The sequence below is a fragment of the Dicentrarchus labrax genome, unplaced genomic scaffold (genome assembly GCF_905237075.1).
Source record: "Dicentrarchus labrax unplaced genomic scaffold, dlabrax2021, whole genome shotgun sequence".
In the NCBI taxonomy this organism is placed as follows: Eukaryota; Metazoa; Chordata; class Actinopteri; family Moronidae; genus Dicentrarchus; species Dicentrarchus labrax.
The window spans coordinates 6,473,507-6,492,646 of record NW_026136720.1 but is presented as its reverse complement, the minus strand read 5'-3'; the positions used below and the strand labels follow the sequence as shown (position 1 = coordinate 6,492,646).

Below are 19,140 nucleotides of genomic sequence, written 5' to 3'. Positions count from 1 at the left end.
GTCCTCTCAGTTCACATTTGAACGACTTGTAGAGAGGCTAAAAGTGATTGAAGTGAGGGATGGACAGGCAGAGAGAGCACAGGAAAATGCAAATAGCCAGACATGCAGTCCAGCAGACAGGCAGGCTTACCCGGTCTGAGTACAACTTCACAGTTCAGTGAGATGTAGGGAGATGCTTCAGGAGAAAAGCAGAGGGAGTGTATATGTCTCATCCCACAGAGCTGCGGAGAGGTGGCCTCTGAGCCGGGTGACAGATTACAGGTCACTCATGTTGCCACGGAGACTGCCACGGCTGGCGGAGATGAATCACCCATCAGCGTTCTTCTGTAAACCATCAATCACCTCTGACTTCTCAGTACAGACACCAACAACTCCTCCCCCCACCTCTCCACCCCACACACACACATACTTACACACACACATTAGAAGAGGATACAGCACAAAATCTCATAGGGGATGAGTTCTGCTGACGAATCAACTCAAACTCTGTGAGAACGCCACCCCCTCTTATATCCCGCTCCTCTCTGTCTATCAGCCTCCCTTTCTCCTCCCGCTCCACTCTCTCTTCTCTCTCTCTCACCCCCACATATCACTTTACCTGTCACTTCAGTGCCAGCCTTCTTTTTTGTCACCTGCTCCTCTCTCTTGCCTTTTGCTCTGTTTTCCCTTTCTCTTCATCTCTGCGTCCTCCAAGTCACGCAGTTCGTCTCCACCCCATTGTGCTTTGTACCACAGTGGTATATCAGTCTCCTGTGTCTCGCTGGGCATCTCGCTGCCCAGCACCACAGAGCAAGCAAATCACTGTTGACATTTTAAAAGGCACTGGATCAAATGGCCCACAGTGGGCCGGGTATGTGGAAGCACCATTTGTTCAATGACTTCAACATCCCAGTAGACATTATCATTTGTCTCTGGTCTGGCCAGCTAAGAGGATAGGTTAAATCATAGTGACAAGCAAAAGCCACAACCATAAGTCTAATCAGCCTGCTGATGCTTTAGACTGTGTAAATGATTTGTATCTCCTGTCTGTGTGTTTTTCTGTCATTGACTTCCATGTGTGTATTCTCACTTGCTCGCACTTGTTAAACTTGAGTTTGTCTTTGCAGATATCGAACGTTTGTTTCCGAGGACGCGGGCCCCAACACACTCGTGGCCACAGTTCTGGCCAAAGACCCAGATGGTGATGGCATAACCTACTCCATAACAGCAGGCAATGAGGAAGGAAACTTTGTCATTGACAGCCAGAAAGGTGATACTTCTTCATTTTCAGTCGAGACTTCACATTTGCAGCTCTCAGTCTAATTGACAGCCTTTCCGTCAAATCACACATTCAATTTTCTCTAATACATTCCTGCTACAGTGGTATGCAGTGAACGCCCTCTACTTTCAAAGTCAATGTGGAAAGATATTGAAAGTTGATATTAAAGGCTGTAATTTCAATATGAGTGCCGCTCTTTCTGTTACTGCCGTCATAAATATAAACGATGACATTATTTAGGAAATTTCCACGCTTATTTTTTGCAGGTACAGAGGAGGATGTTCCCCACATTTCTAAGCTTTCTAGTATTGGTGACTGCACAGTTTATCTTTTTTATTTACCCTTTGATCCGAAACCAGTGGCAATCGCTGTGACATTTGTCACCCAACCCTTTCAATTCAATTTCACAACAACTGCTCTATCATAGCTCGCAATCTTCAGGCTGCGCTCTGCCAGCTCCTCTTTCTTTTGTGTCATCTTTTTTATATTCCTTTCCACCCTTTCTGTGTATCCTCGGAGCAAGAAAATGCTAAGGCTGATATCCTTTTGGGTGCAGGAAAACCACTATACGGCTTCCCACTTACTGTATATACGAAGAGTGCTGGCTCATTGAATAGCTGCTAGAGCTTGTGTCGCATTTGTAAACAAGGTTGACATTTAAGTCGGGAGAATTACCATGGACATCCTACAGTTCACTTATTTTAATGTAGTGGTGTAGCGTTGTCAATGTCACGCATTGTCATTAGGAGCTAGGGCGCTACTCAGCTCTGTAGGCAGCCTGGATCACAAGTAAATTGGGAGAGAGGAGAGTCAGGCACTCGCATCTGTGTGTATCAGCACGCTGTGTTGTCTTTAATCAAGAGCATTGAAAGAGATGAATAGAAACACAACAAGAGAATAAAAAACCTCCCGATACTCTCACTTCAATGAGTTTCCCCCACAACACAGGCTGCTTGTTCGTCCTGCAACCTCTGATGTTTTTGTATTGCTGTTGACGAGAAAGATGTTGACTCGGATGCTGCATCCTTTTATCCCACCTTTGATCTTGACTGTTATGTGAAAGCAGACAAAGGGGGGAGAGAGGAACAACTAATAGGCGTCTGCTGAGCCTGGTTAACTTCTAACCCGAGTCACTTACTACTTTATGTTTTTGCTCAAGTGCTCGAGCTGGATGGGCATCTTCAGCGGAAAGCATGCAATTATTAGATTAGAAATGCGACAAAATCACCACTGTGAAATTGGTTTTTGGATTTAGTCTGCATATCAGATTTTTACCTTTCTTTGGAATTCTGAGATGAATTTCCACCACTCGCTATCGCACTCCCAATTTCTAGAACAACAGCAGCCACTATGCATTTACTTTCTGCTGTGTTTTTATTGATAGCACACCCTTCACCATGCAAGGCCACAGTGGCAATAACATCCTGCTTAATGACTAATGGCATGGTAGTACTTACTGCGTTAGGGGAGAGGACCATGTTTTATAATGTGTAATTTAATGGGTCTGTGGTCTTTGTAGGGCTGATTCGTCTCCGCTCCACTCCCCTGCCCAAGCTCCAAGGCCTGGAGTATGTCTTGAATGTTACGGCCACAGATGACAACGCATCAGGCGGGCCACACCCCCTCTTCTCCATCGCACGTGTCATTGTTGGAGTTGATGATGTCAACAACAACAAACCTGTATTTGAGGCGGTGAGGATCTTTTTTTAAAATGAAAGTCTGGTACTTTTCAACCTGGGTCTTATTTCCGTAAGCCATACATCAGGTGTTGAGTGCAAACTTAGCTAGACTCATTAGTCAGAATGGCCACAATTATGATCATGAGATGGTCCCCCTCCCAAAAAAGGACCGGAATTTGCCTTCAGTAAATCTTCAGTTGGTTTTATGACAATAGTTCAACATTATTGGAAATTCACTTATTTGCTTTCTTTATTAGGGTCAGATGAGAAGATTGATACCACTCACTCAGCAGCCACTCAGGCTCAGGTTAGGCTGGGTGTTTCCCAGATGGTTGCAGTCTTAATGCTAAGCTAAGCTAACCAGCTTCTGGCTCCAGCTACATATTGACTGTACAGATATGAGAGTGGTATCATCTTGTCAACTAACTCTCAGCAGTAAAGTAAATGAGTATATTTTCCAAAATGTCAGACTATTCCTTTATTGTTTTTGTGTTACTGTCGCTGCCAACCTGAACCCTTCTTAATAGCTGACAGTGAGTTGTTTTGCCTCAAATCAAAGAATGTGCTTACACAATGTTGTTATATTTTTGCTCATCTGCCTGTCTGTCTATCTTCTCTATACACTTCAGTCTATCACTGCTTCCTCCCTCTCTTCATCCCACTCTCCAGCTCTTCTTTTTTGCCCCGGTGTTCTCATTTCCCTGGCCTCCGTCTCTCTCCGCTCTGTTTTCCCAAGAGTTCTGATTAGCCTGCACACCCACTCTATCTTTAGGCGCTCCATTGGGATTTCAATTAATTTATGAAAAAAGTGCAGAATCATCACAATATACTATACCTGTTTAATTAACTTCCTCCTTAATTAGGAATGACTTGAACTTTGGCAGAAGACATACTCATGCGGAGCTGGAGCTCCTGAGGTCTTTCGGGTGGGCTTGAATTCTTGGCAAATTGATGTGTTTGAATACCAAGTTAGGCCTGAGAATCATCTAGGCTAGCATGACCTTATGTTTGATATTAAGTGATTTTTATGAACAGCTACCTACAGGCCGTTCTGTCTGTGCCATCACGTCCCATGAACCCTTGCATTGTTCTTCCTTGTATCACTCGCTCACATCCTTTGATCCATCTCTGTTTTGCTCTTGCTCTTCTTTGCCTATTGTTTTTCTTTTTTCATGGCCATTCTGTTAAAAGAGTAGCTAGCATTTATGTCTTATTTCAAAAAAGAAAGACTCCAGAGAACAGCTCTTTATCTGGGGCATATGTTCATTAGGGGGAGTGGATTGAATTCCTGGCTAAGACAAAGCTCTTCACTGCTGGCTCTTCAAAAGAAATCAGCTCAAGTGTTTTCATTTCCATAGATGTTCCTATTGTATCTATAACTTCTGTATTGTGTTGAATGCACAATACCACTCTGTTTGTGTGCATAGTGACCTTCTGCTTAATGAGTTTATTTTCTTTGATCCCTGTATTCTCATTAATGTAACATATTCTGAGAATATAGTCTCATATATGAGAACTGTTTCTTGTGTTTTTGTGTCTCTCCTTATTTCTCGCCCCCTTCCTCTCTCTATCTCAGTGCCAGCAATATCGTGAGCAGGCTTCAGTGCTGGAGAACCAGCCAACGGGGACTTTTGTGTTGCAAGTGCATGCTGTGGATGCAGATGAGGGGGCAAATGGAAAAGTCAAATATGGCTTAATGCATAGAGACAGCGCCATGCCCGCCTTCAGAATTCATCCAGACACAGGTAGAGCGGTCACAGATTGTTTGGGCTAAAATAGGTCTCAATTAGACATAGAGCGCAGAGCTTTTTTTATGGTGATTGTCATCCTGTCTATAGATCATCATTTTTATTAAATCCGGTGAGAGTATATGAAAAAGATTCTTCATAATGAAGTGAAGGGCAAATACACAAGTCTGTTCTGAAGTCCTAACTGTGGAGTCAACATGTTATTCTGTCATTTCCTTTAAGGCTTCTCTTCTATTTCCTTCATTTAAAGATAAAGACAAAGTCACTGCACTTGAAAGAAATGCTTGACTTACTCAGAATACATTTATAATAGTTTACTTGTTTTCTTGATTCATGGGTGGATGGTTTGATAGATGGATGGATGGCTGGATGGATTGATGGATGGATGAATACATGCATAGATGGGTGAATTTGACAATTGCTGAATGGATGGATGAATATATATGTATTCATGTGTGCATGGTTTGTTCTGTATTTACAGGAGTGATTGTGACAGCCAGGCGGTTCGACAGGGAGCGGCAGAGAGAGTATTCAATTACAGTAACGGCCACTGACTGGGCGGAGGAGCCACTCATTGGCATCTGTCAACTCACCATCCAAATACTGGACCAGAATGATAATAGCCCCAAGTTTGAGAATTTGCGCTATGAGTGTAAGTATTGGATAAAAAATCTACATGCTGGCACAACTGTAATACAAAAATAATATAATTAAAGCAGGAGCATAACTAGAACCTTAAAAAGGCTGATTCTCCTCTTTACTTACTTTAGTCATTTAATTTAATTGAGAATGTGTTTTAGAGTGTGAATGCAGTAAAAATGCCTCTAGATTAGGTTTTATTTGGGAAAGAAATGAAATACCATTTATTCCCCTTCTTAATTAATTGTATCTCTGTGAGAAAATTGGAAATAGATACAAAAATACCTTGGTAATAACCAATATCCATAACATCCCTAATGCCTGACCTTTGCCATCCTTTGCCCTCAGCCTCATAAATGTCTACTCTTTGACCAGCAAACTGAGTGCACATACATTATTTCTATCCCCTGCAGACTTTCTGAGAGAAGACACTTTAGTCGGTACAAGTTTCCTTCGCGTGGCAGCTCACGATGACGACTTTGGCACTAATGCAGCGATCACTTACTCCATGTCCCTGGAGAAGCCTGAGTACCTGCGGGTCAACCCTGTCACTGGATGGGTCTACGTTAACCAGCCAATATCACAGGTCAGTCAGCAGTTATTAGCAGCCTCTCTGTCAGCCAGCACACACACACACACACACACACACACACACACACACACACACACACACACACAAACACACACAGTCTGTATCACATGGTGGCCTGTGGGTCTGTGTCAACAACGTTAATGAATATGCCACCTCAAAGTGCCTCTGTCTGCTACTCCCAATCTGGGGTATGTGTACTCCCAGAGGTGCTGCATGTGGAAAGACCACAGAAAAAGAAGGTGGAGAGAGACTAATTTAGGCTAAACAAATAATTAAAAATAGATTTTAGCAGCTTGGGATTCCTGTGGTTATATTTGAGTACACAGTTACTAAAGACTATCCTTCAGATATGCTTAAAAATCCTCTGGTAGCTGTCAAAAAAAAGACTGTACTGTTCTTAAATGGATGGCGCAGGTTTTTAAGAAGCTAATTATCACAACCCAGGACTCTTTGTCCATCTTAAATACTCTGGCTTTGATATAATGGATTCAAGACTTTTTCATTTTAATTTATCATCTGAGACTTCGATAAGGAGACTGACAGCATGCAGCAGCTTTAGACGACTCGTGTATTTTGAGCTTATTAATTGGAATAATTTGAAGGCTGAAAGATCATGCATGTGATTTAACTTGCAGGTTACCTCAAAGCTAAGCCATAAGCTTGCAAAACTACTACAAAGATACATTTTCCCTTAAGATATATTAAATAGTTTTAAAAGGTGATTTTTTTTTTTTGTTATATCAATTATTGTGTTAAACATGAAAAGTAGCTGTAAAGATTCACAGGCTATCCTTTACTGGTTGATGTTTGTCAACTAAGTGATGTTCTTTAAGTGATTTACTGTGTCAGAGTGTCAGTGATTCATGTTTTCTTTAGCCTATCAGTACTCTTCTTTCTGTTTTTCTCTTATCCAAATGTAAAAGTTGTTCTTTGTCTAGAAACTTGCTATAGCACTATAGAGCCGTGTATTATTTAGCATACTTTTTAGCGCATTGGTGTTAGAAGTCTCTGGAAATTTTGCCGCTGACTTCATGCAAAATTGAAAATGTTAAGCCCCAAACCTTGCTGAACAAGGCTGCTGCATATTTAAGAGAGGTTTCAAAAGCTATTTGAATCATCCCACATTCTTTGTGCTTTAACTAAGATTTTAAAAGCACTTCATTAAATGTTAAATGTCTCTGTTGGTCTGAGACATTGTTCTATTTTGATTTTCTTTGATTTTAAGTTTCTGATTATAGTGAGTAGTAAGTATTGAGGACACATTTTCACACCACACTTCCCAGTAAAGTGTGCAGCAGAATTCCCAGCAGCCTTTCAGTGGAATATGGAGGAGTTAGGCCATTGAACAATAGTACTCATTCTTATGCCCAAAGACAGCAGAGCCAGAGCCAGCCTCATGCAGTGTCATCATACTTTACAGTACAGCTCTGCAGAGAATTAAGGACATCTAGCAGTGTAGTTGCAGATTGCAATCCCCTCGCTTCACCCCACCCTTCCAAGCGTGAAGGAAAAAATATGCAAAACGCAAACGATCCCATCTAGAACTAATTAAGGTTCGACATGGCAGCCTCCATGGAAGGTAACCCGTAGCACCTGTAGATATAAAAGGCTAATTCTAAGGCAACAAACATAAAAGGATTCTTTTTTTAAAGGGGATTATACATAAATATTATATTCAATTTCTGCCAATAGATCTCCTAAATGTTACACGCTAGACCTTTACATGGAGAATTTGAAAAGGGGGTTCTGTGACCATATCAAGAATATTTCAAGGATCTTTTCTGGCTCCGATCTGACACTACTATTGCAAATGTAATTTTAAACCTTTGTTGAATGTTACCACAAAGTTAGTCAGCCATTCATTTATTGTAAGAGCAGCAGCTACTGGGTCCACATTGGACATCACAGATTACAATCTTTGTTCTCTGGTATTAAGCTTTGGAAAAGAGTTGTACTTGTTCACAAATACTAATTGGATTGTCCCAGTAATAGAAAATGTAATTCTGAAGTTAAGTGAGATTTCGTTTTATCTGGCTACCGCAGCACAATAATAGAGTTGCTAGCACATGATTTGTATTAATAGAATAATGCAGCTGATGGTTCAATCGTTATATCGTAACAATTGAATTCCTATTCAAGCTATTTTTCATTAACAAAGTGGTATAACTATGACTTGCATTACCTTTTACTGTGAGTGGTTGGAATGTAATAAAATTACCCTGTGTGGGCCAAAAAAGACCCATTAGAGTGTTTTATTCCTTGAGTCTGGTGTGAGGCTAATGTTGATGATACACATTGTCTAATTTAGATAAACAGAATCAAATACTCTAATGACCTCTTATGGAAATTTTTAGCTTTCCCTGCAGTGTCCGCTTTGATGAAATACAGTTCCTCAGTCAAATGTACCCCTTTATTTCCTAGCTGTTCAATTATAGCACAATAGCAATAGTAGAGGAGCTTTTTTGTAAACTGAAATATAGCTTAGTAAATTGTTGCCAGGCTCTTACTGCTGCCTCTGTTGTTCTTAGCCTAATTAAACGATTTCCTCAGTGGAGTTCATACAACAAGTTAAGGTTCAGGCAGAAACTTGAAGTGATTACTGCCGATCAGCTGATCATGAGCTGATCACTCTACATGCTTCACATAATAGAGAGGTCTATTAAACATGCAGCTCCACACATTTCGTTGTCATTGGTACTATCTTCTGTCACTGGCCAGTTTCCTCCGGCCCACTGCAGCAGAGCAAGCTGAAGACACAGCCATATGTTATTCAGATTATAGCCAGATGATTGAAGAGCTATCGGTTCATTTTATATATCATATATATAGATATGCTGTATATTTGGCTCTGCTGTTGTAATAAAAGATGACTTTGTGTTTTGGCAGGGTCAGTATTAATTATACTGAATGTGCAGCTACCGAACCCAGGCTTTCTTTTAATACCTTAGTTTGAAAATATAAAGTTTTCTACAAACCCTTTTTTCTTTCAAAGCAGGAACCATCAAATGTTTGGCATTTTTGCCTGAAAAAATCATTTAAACAATGAATCTGTCAAATAGTTGCTCATTATTTTTCGCTCAGTTGGCCATGTGGTAATCGCCTAATTGTTTCTGCTCTAAATTCCAATGATGATCATTAATGTAACTAAACGGTTACTGTTGACCGCAGAGAACCTATATCACGCGGGACATCATAGCGAGTGACGGGGGAAACCGAAGCACTTCTGTGGAGCTGGCAGTCACCATCACCAACGTGAAGAACCAGCCTCCACAGTGGGAGAAGGAGAGCTATAGTGTTGTCATCCCTGAAAACACCGCCAGGGACACAGCCATAGTGGTATGTGTCCATGTAACTTGTTTATATCAGGACATTCAGGATGTGTTAAAGCTGGTTTCTTTATCTTTTGCCATTTGGAGTTGTCATTGAATCAGCTGAATGTTTGTTTGCTTACTCCCCTGGATACCTGCACAGTCTGAGCGTTATTCAGACACGGTGTTCTCTTTGTGTTCAAGATACGCCTTTGAAAGCTTGTCAGCGCACTGAAAAATATGTAAACGTGTTTTAGTTTGATGCTGTGGGAGAAAGCTGACATTGGATCGCATGTGCTAAGCAAGTTCCATGACTCCAGGCTAATAAAATCCATTCGAAATGTCTCTTTTGATGTGAAAAATATATAGCTGTCAATCTGGAGAGCACAAAAAATCCTTTTTTCCCAAAGTCTTTACAAGAGGATTCATTTCAAGATAAGAGGTTATATCAGGGTTCAGACATCAGGTTTGACTCTCATCCTGCTCCGTTTCTTATATAATCAACCATCACAATAAGTGTAATCACAATTTGACATAACCTGTGCTTCTTTCAGACAACACACCACAAATGTGGTCTGACCTACTAATAATGTAGCTTGTCACATTTGAGTAGAGGTGACCTGACCTACTCCAATGAGAATCCCTTTAAAGGAACAGTTCAACATTTTAGAAAATAAACCTAGTTGCCCTCTTGCCTGGCTTGGATGAGGAGATTGATACCACTCTCATGCCTTGACATTAATTATGGAGCTATAGCCTGCAGCTGGTTAGCTTAGCTCAGCATAAATCCTGGAAGCAGGGCGAAACAGCTAGCCTGGCTCCATCCAAAGTTTAAAAATATACCCACCAGCAGTTCTAGAGCTCACTTATTAACACCTTGTATCTTGTTTGTTTTGCCAGACTAATTAATTCCCCTTTTGTTTCCATTCTTTATGGTAAGCTAAGGTAATTGCCTCCAGTCAATCTCCATATCTCCATCAATTTCCCAAAATGTTACTATTCCTATAAGCCCAGAGTACTAACTTTCTTTTTGCTGGGTTAGCTGCTCAAAGCAGTTGAGTATTAAACCATTTCTATTTGTATTGAGCCAAGAGACGCTTAGTGTATCTGGAATAACAACTGTAAGCTGGGGGGAAAACGTATCCTACTAACTACAAAGCTGTGAAGCTATGAATTTACACAATCTTGTTGTAACAGAGATACAGATGGTAGACATTGTCACATTTGGATGGAGCTAGTTGTTTTACCTCTGCTTCTAGTCTTTATGCTAAGGTAAGCTCACCATCTCCTGGCATTTTATGGAATGGTATCAATCTTCTTATCTCACTCATAGCAAGAAAGTGAATATGTTTATCACCCAAAAATGTTGAACTAATCCTTTAAAGCAAGAGCACTGATGTTAATGTGCATCTGTGTCAGCCTCATAGGCTTAGAAAGCAGATTTCATATTATTCTGCAAATACCTTTTTGACCACTTGCGCAGCTATGGGTTGTTTCTGCTTTTTGTCTCAGTCTTAATTTGAACAGATCCACACTTTCAACCAAGCAAAATCATGATCTAACTTCTGATCTTATTCAGACAATCAAGGCTACCTCTCAGCTGGGTGACCCAAGGGTGACCTATAACCTGGAGGATGGGATGGTCCCCGAAACAAACATGCCAGTTCGATTCTACCTTTCCCCCAACCGTGAAGACGGCTCTGCATCCATTCTGGTGTCCGAGCCGCTGGACTACGAGACCACGCCCTTCTTCTCTCTCCGGGTTCGAGCGCAGAACGTGGCAGCAGTGCCTCTTGCAGCATTCACTACTGTTTATATCAATATCACAGGTGTGATTTTTACTTTTCTTCACTTTAACTGTCTTTGTTCTTTGATATAAGATTGAAAGCAGACTTTAGCATTCCATTGGCAGCAACTGTATGTTCATATTTAATTGTGCCTTTTATTTTAGTATGTATTTTTATATAGCAAATAAATAACTGTTAGTGAGTGACACTTAACTGCTGTGTAATAAAATTGGTTGTCAAAATGTTATATGTCACTATCAAGGTGTTGTAATGTGTAATAAATGTTAACATCTGTATACAGTATATGCAGTATATATACATATATACATGTATATGTTATATACTATATAATATAATTATCACATTTATTTATTTGAAGCTTTCATGAGGTTGTTTTATTTTTTCAGTGTTTGTCAAACACAAAACTACTTTATTTGTCTTCAGCCAAAGGATCAGTTGATCATTTGATTATCTTTTAACCGTTAAGTGTAATGTTGAGTCCATGTGCAGGTGGAGAAGTCCAACATCCAGAATGTTCAAGTCAGCAGCTACAGCAAACAGTGTTGCATTTTTCCTTCATAAAATCAAACCCCTAAATCTTTAATGTGCGCAGTTACAGGCTACAGCTTTAGATGCTAGAGAATTTATTACCTAATTACTATCTGGAAATTAACACCTTATCAATTTGCTGCTAAATCTCTTTTCTCTCCTAAGATGTCAATGACAACGTGCCATTTTTTACCTCCTCCATCTACGAGGCCTCAGTAACAGAAGGAGCCCAGATTGGGACTTCGGTTCTCCACGTGTCTGCCCATGACAAAGATCTGGGTCTTAACGGAGAGGTTTGTTGTTATCTATTTATGTTCATGTTGTGCAGGAACAAAAAAAGAAGAGATTTTCAACCACATCTATAGACTCCTTGTTATGCTAGAAGACGCCTTCTGTAACATCACACCGGAATCCTTCTAGTGCAGGAGCTTTTGTACCAGAGTTGTGAAAGTGTTGTCGAAGTGGTGTTGGGAACTGTGCCATCGCAGCTGTGTGACTGTGACATTATCGGTAGGAAAGAGTATCGATCGGAGTTGCCTTTAATGAGAAGACAGACTGTCGGATTATGATAGACACTTCCTGACATTTTCAGCCACAAAGTCTTTAATTTCTGCTATTTCTGCAAGTTATTGCTTGAAATAATACTGTAGCTTAATTTTCTAATTCCCTGTGCCCCGCAGATAACGTACTCTCTGCTGAGTGACAGCAGTGGCGACCACCATCTGTTCCGCATCGACCCAAAACTTGGGATCATCTACACAGAAGCTGTGTTTGATCGGGAGGCCCGTAGCTCCTATTTGCTGGAAGTTCAGTCAGAAGATGGTCAGGAGTCCGCACGGCCTGGCAAGAACAAGCAGCCCAACTCAGGTTAGAAGTTATGAGGATTTTAATAATTACATCAGACTTTTATATTCATATTTACCTTACAGACATGGAGTGGTGTCAATCAAAGATGGTGACTAACCATATCTGCCGAAATTTCAAACTCTTCCATACAGGCAATGCTAAGCCCAGTTCGGGGTCCTTACTGTACAAACAATAAGTCAGTGACAGTTACTGAAGATTTAGTGTATCCCTATCTTCTCATACAAATTGCTGTTTTTGTAAGAAATATATAAGTTGGCAGAGTTAACTTTGAAGTGACCTCTGGCCTGGTGCAAAGTCTCATTCATAAATCGCAGCATTTTTCTTTCCCCATAGGCCTACAGGGCAATACTGAAAACTCATCTATGAGGAGTTCTTCCTCTGTGCACTGTGTTTTAAACAGACTGCACTGGCATGACATTACATTCATTTACACCTTGGGATTGACTTTGAAAAATGAATCTTAATTTGATTTATTCCACTGCCATGACCAGACAGCCTCACTCTGCTCCATGTGAAAATAGCTCAGAGATTTCTTGGCTCTCTCTTTTTTGTTACAAAGCCTTTTTTTTTCCTCCCCCGTTTTTTAATTTTCATTGTTCAATATTTAACCAGTAAGGCTTGTGTTTGTTTACCATGTTCTCTCTGTGACATTTTGGCAGTGATAAAACCTTAGTCTGTATCTAGAGTGACGTAATATGACGTTTGTATTCAGAAGTGGGTCTTTTGCAAATGTTTGTGTAGGAGGTATTAGGGGTAAAGGGTGATGTTTTGGAGCAGTAAAGCCTTCTCTCCAGAGTTGCCAGGGCTGCTTAGCATTTGCAATGAGCCTTAGCTGCGTCTTGTGCTACGAATCTCTCACATCCAGAAGGGCTCATCTCCTTTGCAAACATTACCTGTCTCGCTGCGTCACCACTGGGACACACCGAGAGGAGGAGGAGGAGGGAAAATGTAAGAACAAGTAGAGAAAGTAGAGCTACTTTCCACCACCATCATCTCTCCCTGCAGCAGCTCCAAATTAACATGTCACCCATGTGTTATGTGAGCAGATAATTTACTCTTTCTAACTAAAGAAATAAACAGTGTAATGAGGAGGGCAAAGATAAGACACAAACACTTGTCATCTTATAAATATTTAACCTTCCCAGTAGAGAGGTTCTTTATCTACTCTCTGCAAAAAAGCAGCTTGTTGAAGACGTTTAGCCCCATTACTGTTATTCTTTCAGTTGAAACAGTTACCCCTGTTAAAACAATAAACTCTTGACAAAATGAATAATTTATGTAATTTACAGCACATCTTTGTGAATAATGTTTTTTTCTGATTTCCATGTCAATGATGCACATTGCGTCGGGTTAAGTGCCTCTTCTCCACTAAACAGTGACAATGAATTGTAGAATCAATAAACAGATGGAGGGAGAATACACACATACAGTGTTTGGTGAAGCGTGTGTGTGTGTGTGTGTGTATTTGTGTGCTAAGTCGTTTAATCTTCTGCCATTCTGTCATTCTTGCAGACACAGCGTATGTGAGGGTTTTCATCAGCGACGTCAACGACAACAAACCAGTCTTTGCTCAGCGCCTGTATGAAGTCGGTGTCGACGAGAATGCAGATGTGGGCCTGGCTGTTGTCACTGTTAGTGCTAATGATGAGGATGAAGGTATGCTTGATGAGGCAGCAGACTGAGAAGGTCCCAAGGAGATTTCACTGATGCCACTTTCTAGAAATAAAGGTTAAAGAAGCTAGCCAACCAGAACCAATACAAAAGTTTTTGTGAGACAACTTTACAGCAGTTTCCAGATTGCGCTTTCTTTATTTTTCACCAGGCTCTCTTTCTTGAAATATGAAATATTTTGGCAGTATATTAGTAAGTTTTCCAGCAGTCAGTTGTGTGCCAAGTAGGCACCTTATGCATTAAGCGACCCTGTGGGCAGTCTTCCCCAATCTGGCCTGAGCTTTGCTGAAATCATGCGGTGTTCTAGATTTAGCAGTAGTCATTTGAGTGCTTGGTAATGCACTGTCGCACATATGTTCCAAAAAGAGTGACACGCTCCCACACAGTAGGTGGGCGGGATTTAACCAATAAAGCAGTTGCTCATCCTCCGTACAGCAGTAGTCTAAGATCCCTTTATCAGGCATGTTTAGGTCGGTTAATCAAGTATTTATGGCGAGCGGGGGTGCAGCTTAGGCCGGGCAGCAGCACTAATGATGAATAGCTGTGGAATAACACCAACCCCCAACATTAAAGTTGCAATACTGTTGCACTTCTGTCTGAAAGGCTATGCTCAATCTGTCTTGTTTAAAAACTCCACCCTGGGCTTGACTGCTGTAAGCCTGCCAGATCCCTGTGGGAGGCAGGGAGCACTTTGTCAGCTGGGGTTGTGTTAATAGTACAGATTAGTGTATTTACATGGGATTGTAGCTACTTTAACCCAACAGGATGATTGAAAGCAAAGACTGTTCTTTCCAGAAGATTATTTTATCTATTCCAATGTTAAACCGCTGGACTGGATAGTCTCCATGGAGACACACTAGATAAGTTCAGATATTGACTGCCTCTTTACTAAACTACCCCCCACCCCCCAACCTCTCTCGGGCCTCAAAATCCTTCCCTAGGGGCCACTATCAAGAGTGCATTACTGTATGCTGCTTTTTACTCTCATGCTCCCTTTTCCTTTTTAGGCTCTTTTAATTAGTATCTGATTAAAGCAGAGGAGACGAGGTACAACGTTTCCATTTAATTAAGTAATCAAAACAAGAAAGGGATACATGAAAACCTACTAATGCTCAGGTCTTGGAGGAAATGAGGTGTAATACCCTTGTGGTTACGCTGTTGTTGCTGGAATGATAGCGCTTCCGGTTAAAGCAAGAAATCGACAATACTGAAGTCTTCATCATGCAGAAATTGAATGAAAAATTATGCCAGCAGCAACCTGCTGTAGTCCACTACCTTCTTAAAATATTACTACACTTTTGTTTTGACTTTAGATTTCCATAACCTCATTATAAAACTGTTTATGAAACTGTTTAATTGCATCAGGACAGTGATTTCACATTCCAAATCATGCATTTCTTATTTCCTGCCACAGGGGCCAATGCCAAGCTGCGCTACCAGATTACATCTGGCAACAAGGGTGGTGTTTTTGATATCGAGCCAGAGGTGGGCACAATCTTTATTGCACAGCCACTGGACTATGAGCAGCAGAAGAGATACAAACTACTGGTCCTCGCCTCAGACGGGAAGTGGGAGGACTACGCGGCCGCTGTGGTTACTGTGGTTAATAAGAACGATGAGGCACCCGTGTTCTCCATGAATGAGTACTATGGCTCTGTCACAGAAGAGCTTGATGGGTCACCTGTGTTTGTGCTACAGGTGAGAGACTGAGATGATTACTGTAGCTTTTTTCAGTAATCACTGTAATCCATAGATCTGTAATTATCTTTCAGGCGCTCTTTTTTTAAAATCAACAGCATCTCAAAATGTGTTTTAATTGGGGCTGAATGCAGCAGCAAAGTATTTCTTACAATTTATTACTATAACAAGTGAATCTACTCTTGTGTATATTGCAAAATAATAGAATTATTATTTCACTAAGTCAGAGAGACAGTAGTGATGAATCTTGTGTGGGGAAAATCAGCAGTAAAGCTGCCAGACACTATGAGGCCAGATGCAAGAAACATGTCTGATCAGAGCTCACTGCCTTAATTTAGGTGGTCAGGAAAAAGTGCTAACACTTAAATCGGCTGTCTGAAAAATCCAAAAGCATAGAAGATCTGGGTGATGGCTAAAAAGAGATAAGAGGAAGGCGTAATTTGGGTTTGACTGGATGAATGAATATCCATTTTCTTAAGAAGTTGTCTTTATCTCTGCAGGTGACAGCTACTGACCCAGACAAAGATGCAGACCAGGGTGCCATACGATATTCCATTCATGGCCAAGGGGCAGAGTCACACTTCATGATCAACGACATCACAGGGGAGATGTATGCCCAGCGCACCATGGACCGAGAAGAGCGTGCCGTCTGGCGCTTTGTTGTCATGGCAACCGACGAAGAAGGCGAGGGACTCACTGGCTTTACGGATGTTATTATTAACGTGTGGGACATCAATGACAATGCCCCCACCTTCACGTGTGCGCCTGATAATTGCCACAGTAGCGTGGCGGAGAACTCCCCTCCTGGAACGTTTGTTGTGGAAATGACAGCGGTAGACCTTGACGATGCAGCCGTAGGTCAGAACGCAATCCTCACCTACCGAATTACTGAGAATGCACGCAACACAAACAATGCAGACCTTTTCACTATTGATTCCAGCACTGGCACCATATCTGTGGCAGCAGAGGGTCTGGACCGAGAGTTTGCTGACAGCCACCGTCTAGTAGTAGAGGCCCGGGATGGCGGGGGTATGACAGGTACAGCTACCGCTACTATAGTGGTAACAGACATCAATGACCACGTGCCAAAGTTTAGAGAGGACTGGTGTGGTGCTCGTGTGCCTGAGAGCATGAATGAAGACGCTCCTATTTTGGAGCTGAGCGCTGTGGACCTTGACTCAGGCACGTATGGACAGCTGGCCTTCAGTGTGGTGGAGGGAGACCCGGAGCAACGATTCTATATGGTGAGCCACAGACAGGAGCAGACGGGCACTCTGAGACTGAAAAAGAAGTTGGACTTTGAGAAGCCAGTGGAGCAGCGGTTTAACCTTACCATCAAGGTGGAGGACTCTGACTTCTCCAGCCTCATCCACTGTCTGGTTCAAGTGGAGGATGAGAATGACAATGCTCCAGTGTTTGCCCCGAGCTCCCACCTGCTCTCCCCTTTGCCCGAGGACGTAACTGTGGGAACCAGCATCATTCAGGTTGCAGCCACTGACTCTGACTCAGGTCTGAATGGAGACATTATGTACAGCATTCTCCCGCAGTCTGACCCTTATGGGCATTTTACAGTCAGCCGAGCCGGTGTAGTCACAGTGGCCAGCCGGCTGGATAGGGAGACGGTGGCAGGTTATGAACTGGTTGTCATGGCGACAGACCGGGGTACCCCTGCACTGACTGGCAGTGTCACGGTTCACTTACCACTGCTAGACATGAATGACAACGGGCCAGAGCTGGAGACAGCCTACGCTCCTGTGCTGTGGGAGAACAGTCCAGCACCTCAAGTGGTCTGGCTCAACAGGAGCTCAACTTTGCTTCACGCCATGGACAGGGACTCCCCAGAGCACGGGCCTCCTTTCTTTTTCTCCCTGCCCTCACTCTACTCTATCGACTTCCACCTACAGGATCATGGGAATGGCTCTGCCACACTCACTGCCCTGCGGAGATTCGACAGGGAAAGACAGAGCGAGTTCCACTTGCCAGTGATTATGATTGACAGTGGTGATCCACCAGTGACAGCCACAAACACGCTCACTATCACCATTGGCGACCAGAATGATAACGCCCATCAGACAGGAGAAAAAGATGTCTATGTGTATAGCCGCAAGGGTGAGTTCCTTGCTTCCCCTCATTTCATTCTCTTTGCCCCTTGCTTTCGCTACAGAGCTTCTCACCGCAGGCAGAACTTGAGTGAAGAGGGGAAACTGAGGCTACAGTTGACAGGAAAAGTTTTCACTCCCATACCTGCTCGGCATAGTCTGGAATTCATAATTGCACTCTTCCTTTTACATTCTAACCATGTTTTGCTATGGTAATATCGTTGTCAAATCCTTACTCAAGCCCTTAGCACATTCTTCCCCTGCCAACCTTGTGCCTAAAGCTCATCTGAACATCACATTATGATAAGGATCATGATTCTTCTTATATACCCTGCGGGTAAGTTTGTTAGGTATGTTGGTTTGTTAGTGTTTGATCGCACACTCAGCTAAAAGGCAGTTTTGGTAATTGTGGAAAACAGGAGTGCCGTGACTCATCCATGCTGCCATTGTTTACCCAGCTGCAGTACTCTGGCACTGCAGGTTGATAATAACATAATCCATACTGAGATAGCCCTGCTTCCTTAAGCTCCACGCTCTCTGAAGTGGAGCACTGAGAGCCTATTCATTCCAGCAGTGGGGCTCCACAGTTATGAGCATAATAAGTAGAACAGAACACAAGAATGCAAGATAAGGAGAAGAGAGGGACAAAAAGATAAGTGTTGGCATCAGCAGATTCTGTCCAGACGGAATCAATGTGTGTGTGTGTGTGTGTTTACCTTGAACAGGAAGGATGGCAAATGCGGCACTGGGGAAGGTGTATGCCCCAGATCCTGATGACTGGGACAACAAGACCTACACTCTGGAGACAAGTGCAGCCAAGTAAGAGCTCTCTGTTAAATGCATACAATTTTTTTTCTGTGAACATGCTGATCTACAAATGTGCAGCACAAGTACAAGTACTAAAGCAATACAGTACCAGAAGAACTGCCAACAGCTTAGAATTTGAAAAATAAAAGAGGATGTGGACTCAGCATCGAGGCTGTATTCCTCTAACAAGGCCTCTTTCAATGATATCACTCGGCTTGAAACATGCAGGTACTTCTCCTAATCTGTGATCCAATTCCCTGGCCTGTACTATAAGCTAGTCTTTCCAAAAGAACTTTTAATAGTAGCCGTCAACAGTGATTGCCATTTTGGAAAATACAATCAGATTCAAACAAACTAAGCAATCTCAGTCCACCGGTGAAAATGAAACAGCCCGTATGAGCTCAGTCTGACTCCATCTGGGACCTTGTGCAGCTATTT

At 42.1% G+C, this 19,140-nt stretch overlaps 1 protein-coding gene across 1 annotated transcript in view; it reads left to right on the top strand.

Moving 5' to 3' along the window:
• The window catches only part of LOC127353525 (neural-cadherin-like), an 83,078-nt gene that overhangs the window by 39,465 nt on the left and 24,473 nt on the right, over positions 1-19,140 (top strand). The window contains exons 7-19 of the mRNA XM_051382803.1: positions 1,107-1,249; positions 2,778-2,950; positions 4,514-4,682; positions 5,167-5,337; positions 5,738-5,910; positions 9,085-9,252; positions 10,804-11,053; positions 11,726-11,853; positions 12,241-12,427; positions 13,940-14,083; positions 15,513-15,796; positions 16,297-17,905; positions 18,621-18,714. Of these exons, the coding sequence (XP_051238763.1) occupies positions 1,107-1,249; positions 2,778-2,950; positions 4,514-4,682; positions 5,167-5,337; positions 5,738-5,910; positions 9,085-9,252; positions 10,804-11,053; positions 11,726-11,853; positions 12,241-12,427; positions 13,940-14,083; positions 15,513-15,796; positions 16,297-17,905; positions 18,621-18,714 (3,693 nt within the window). The remainder of the gene's footprint in view (positions 1-1,106; positions 1,250-2,777; positions 2,951-4,513; positions 4,683-5,166; positions 5,338-5,737; positions 5,911-9,084; positions 9,253-10,803; positions 11,054-11,725; positions 11,854-12,240; positions 12,428-13,939; positions 14,084-15,512; positions 15,797-16,296; positions 17,906-18,620; positions 18,715-19,140) is intronic.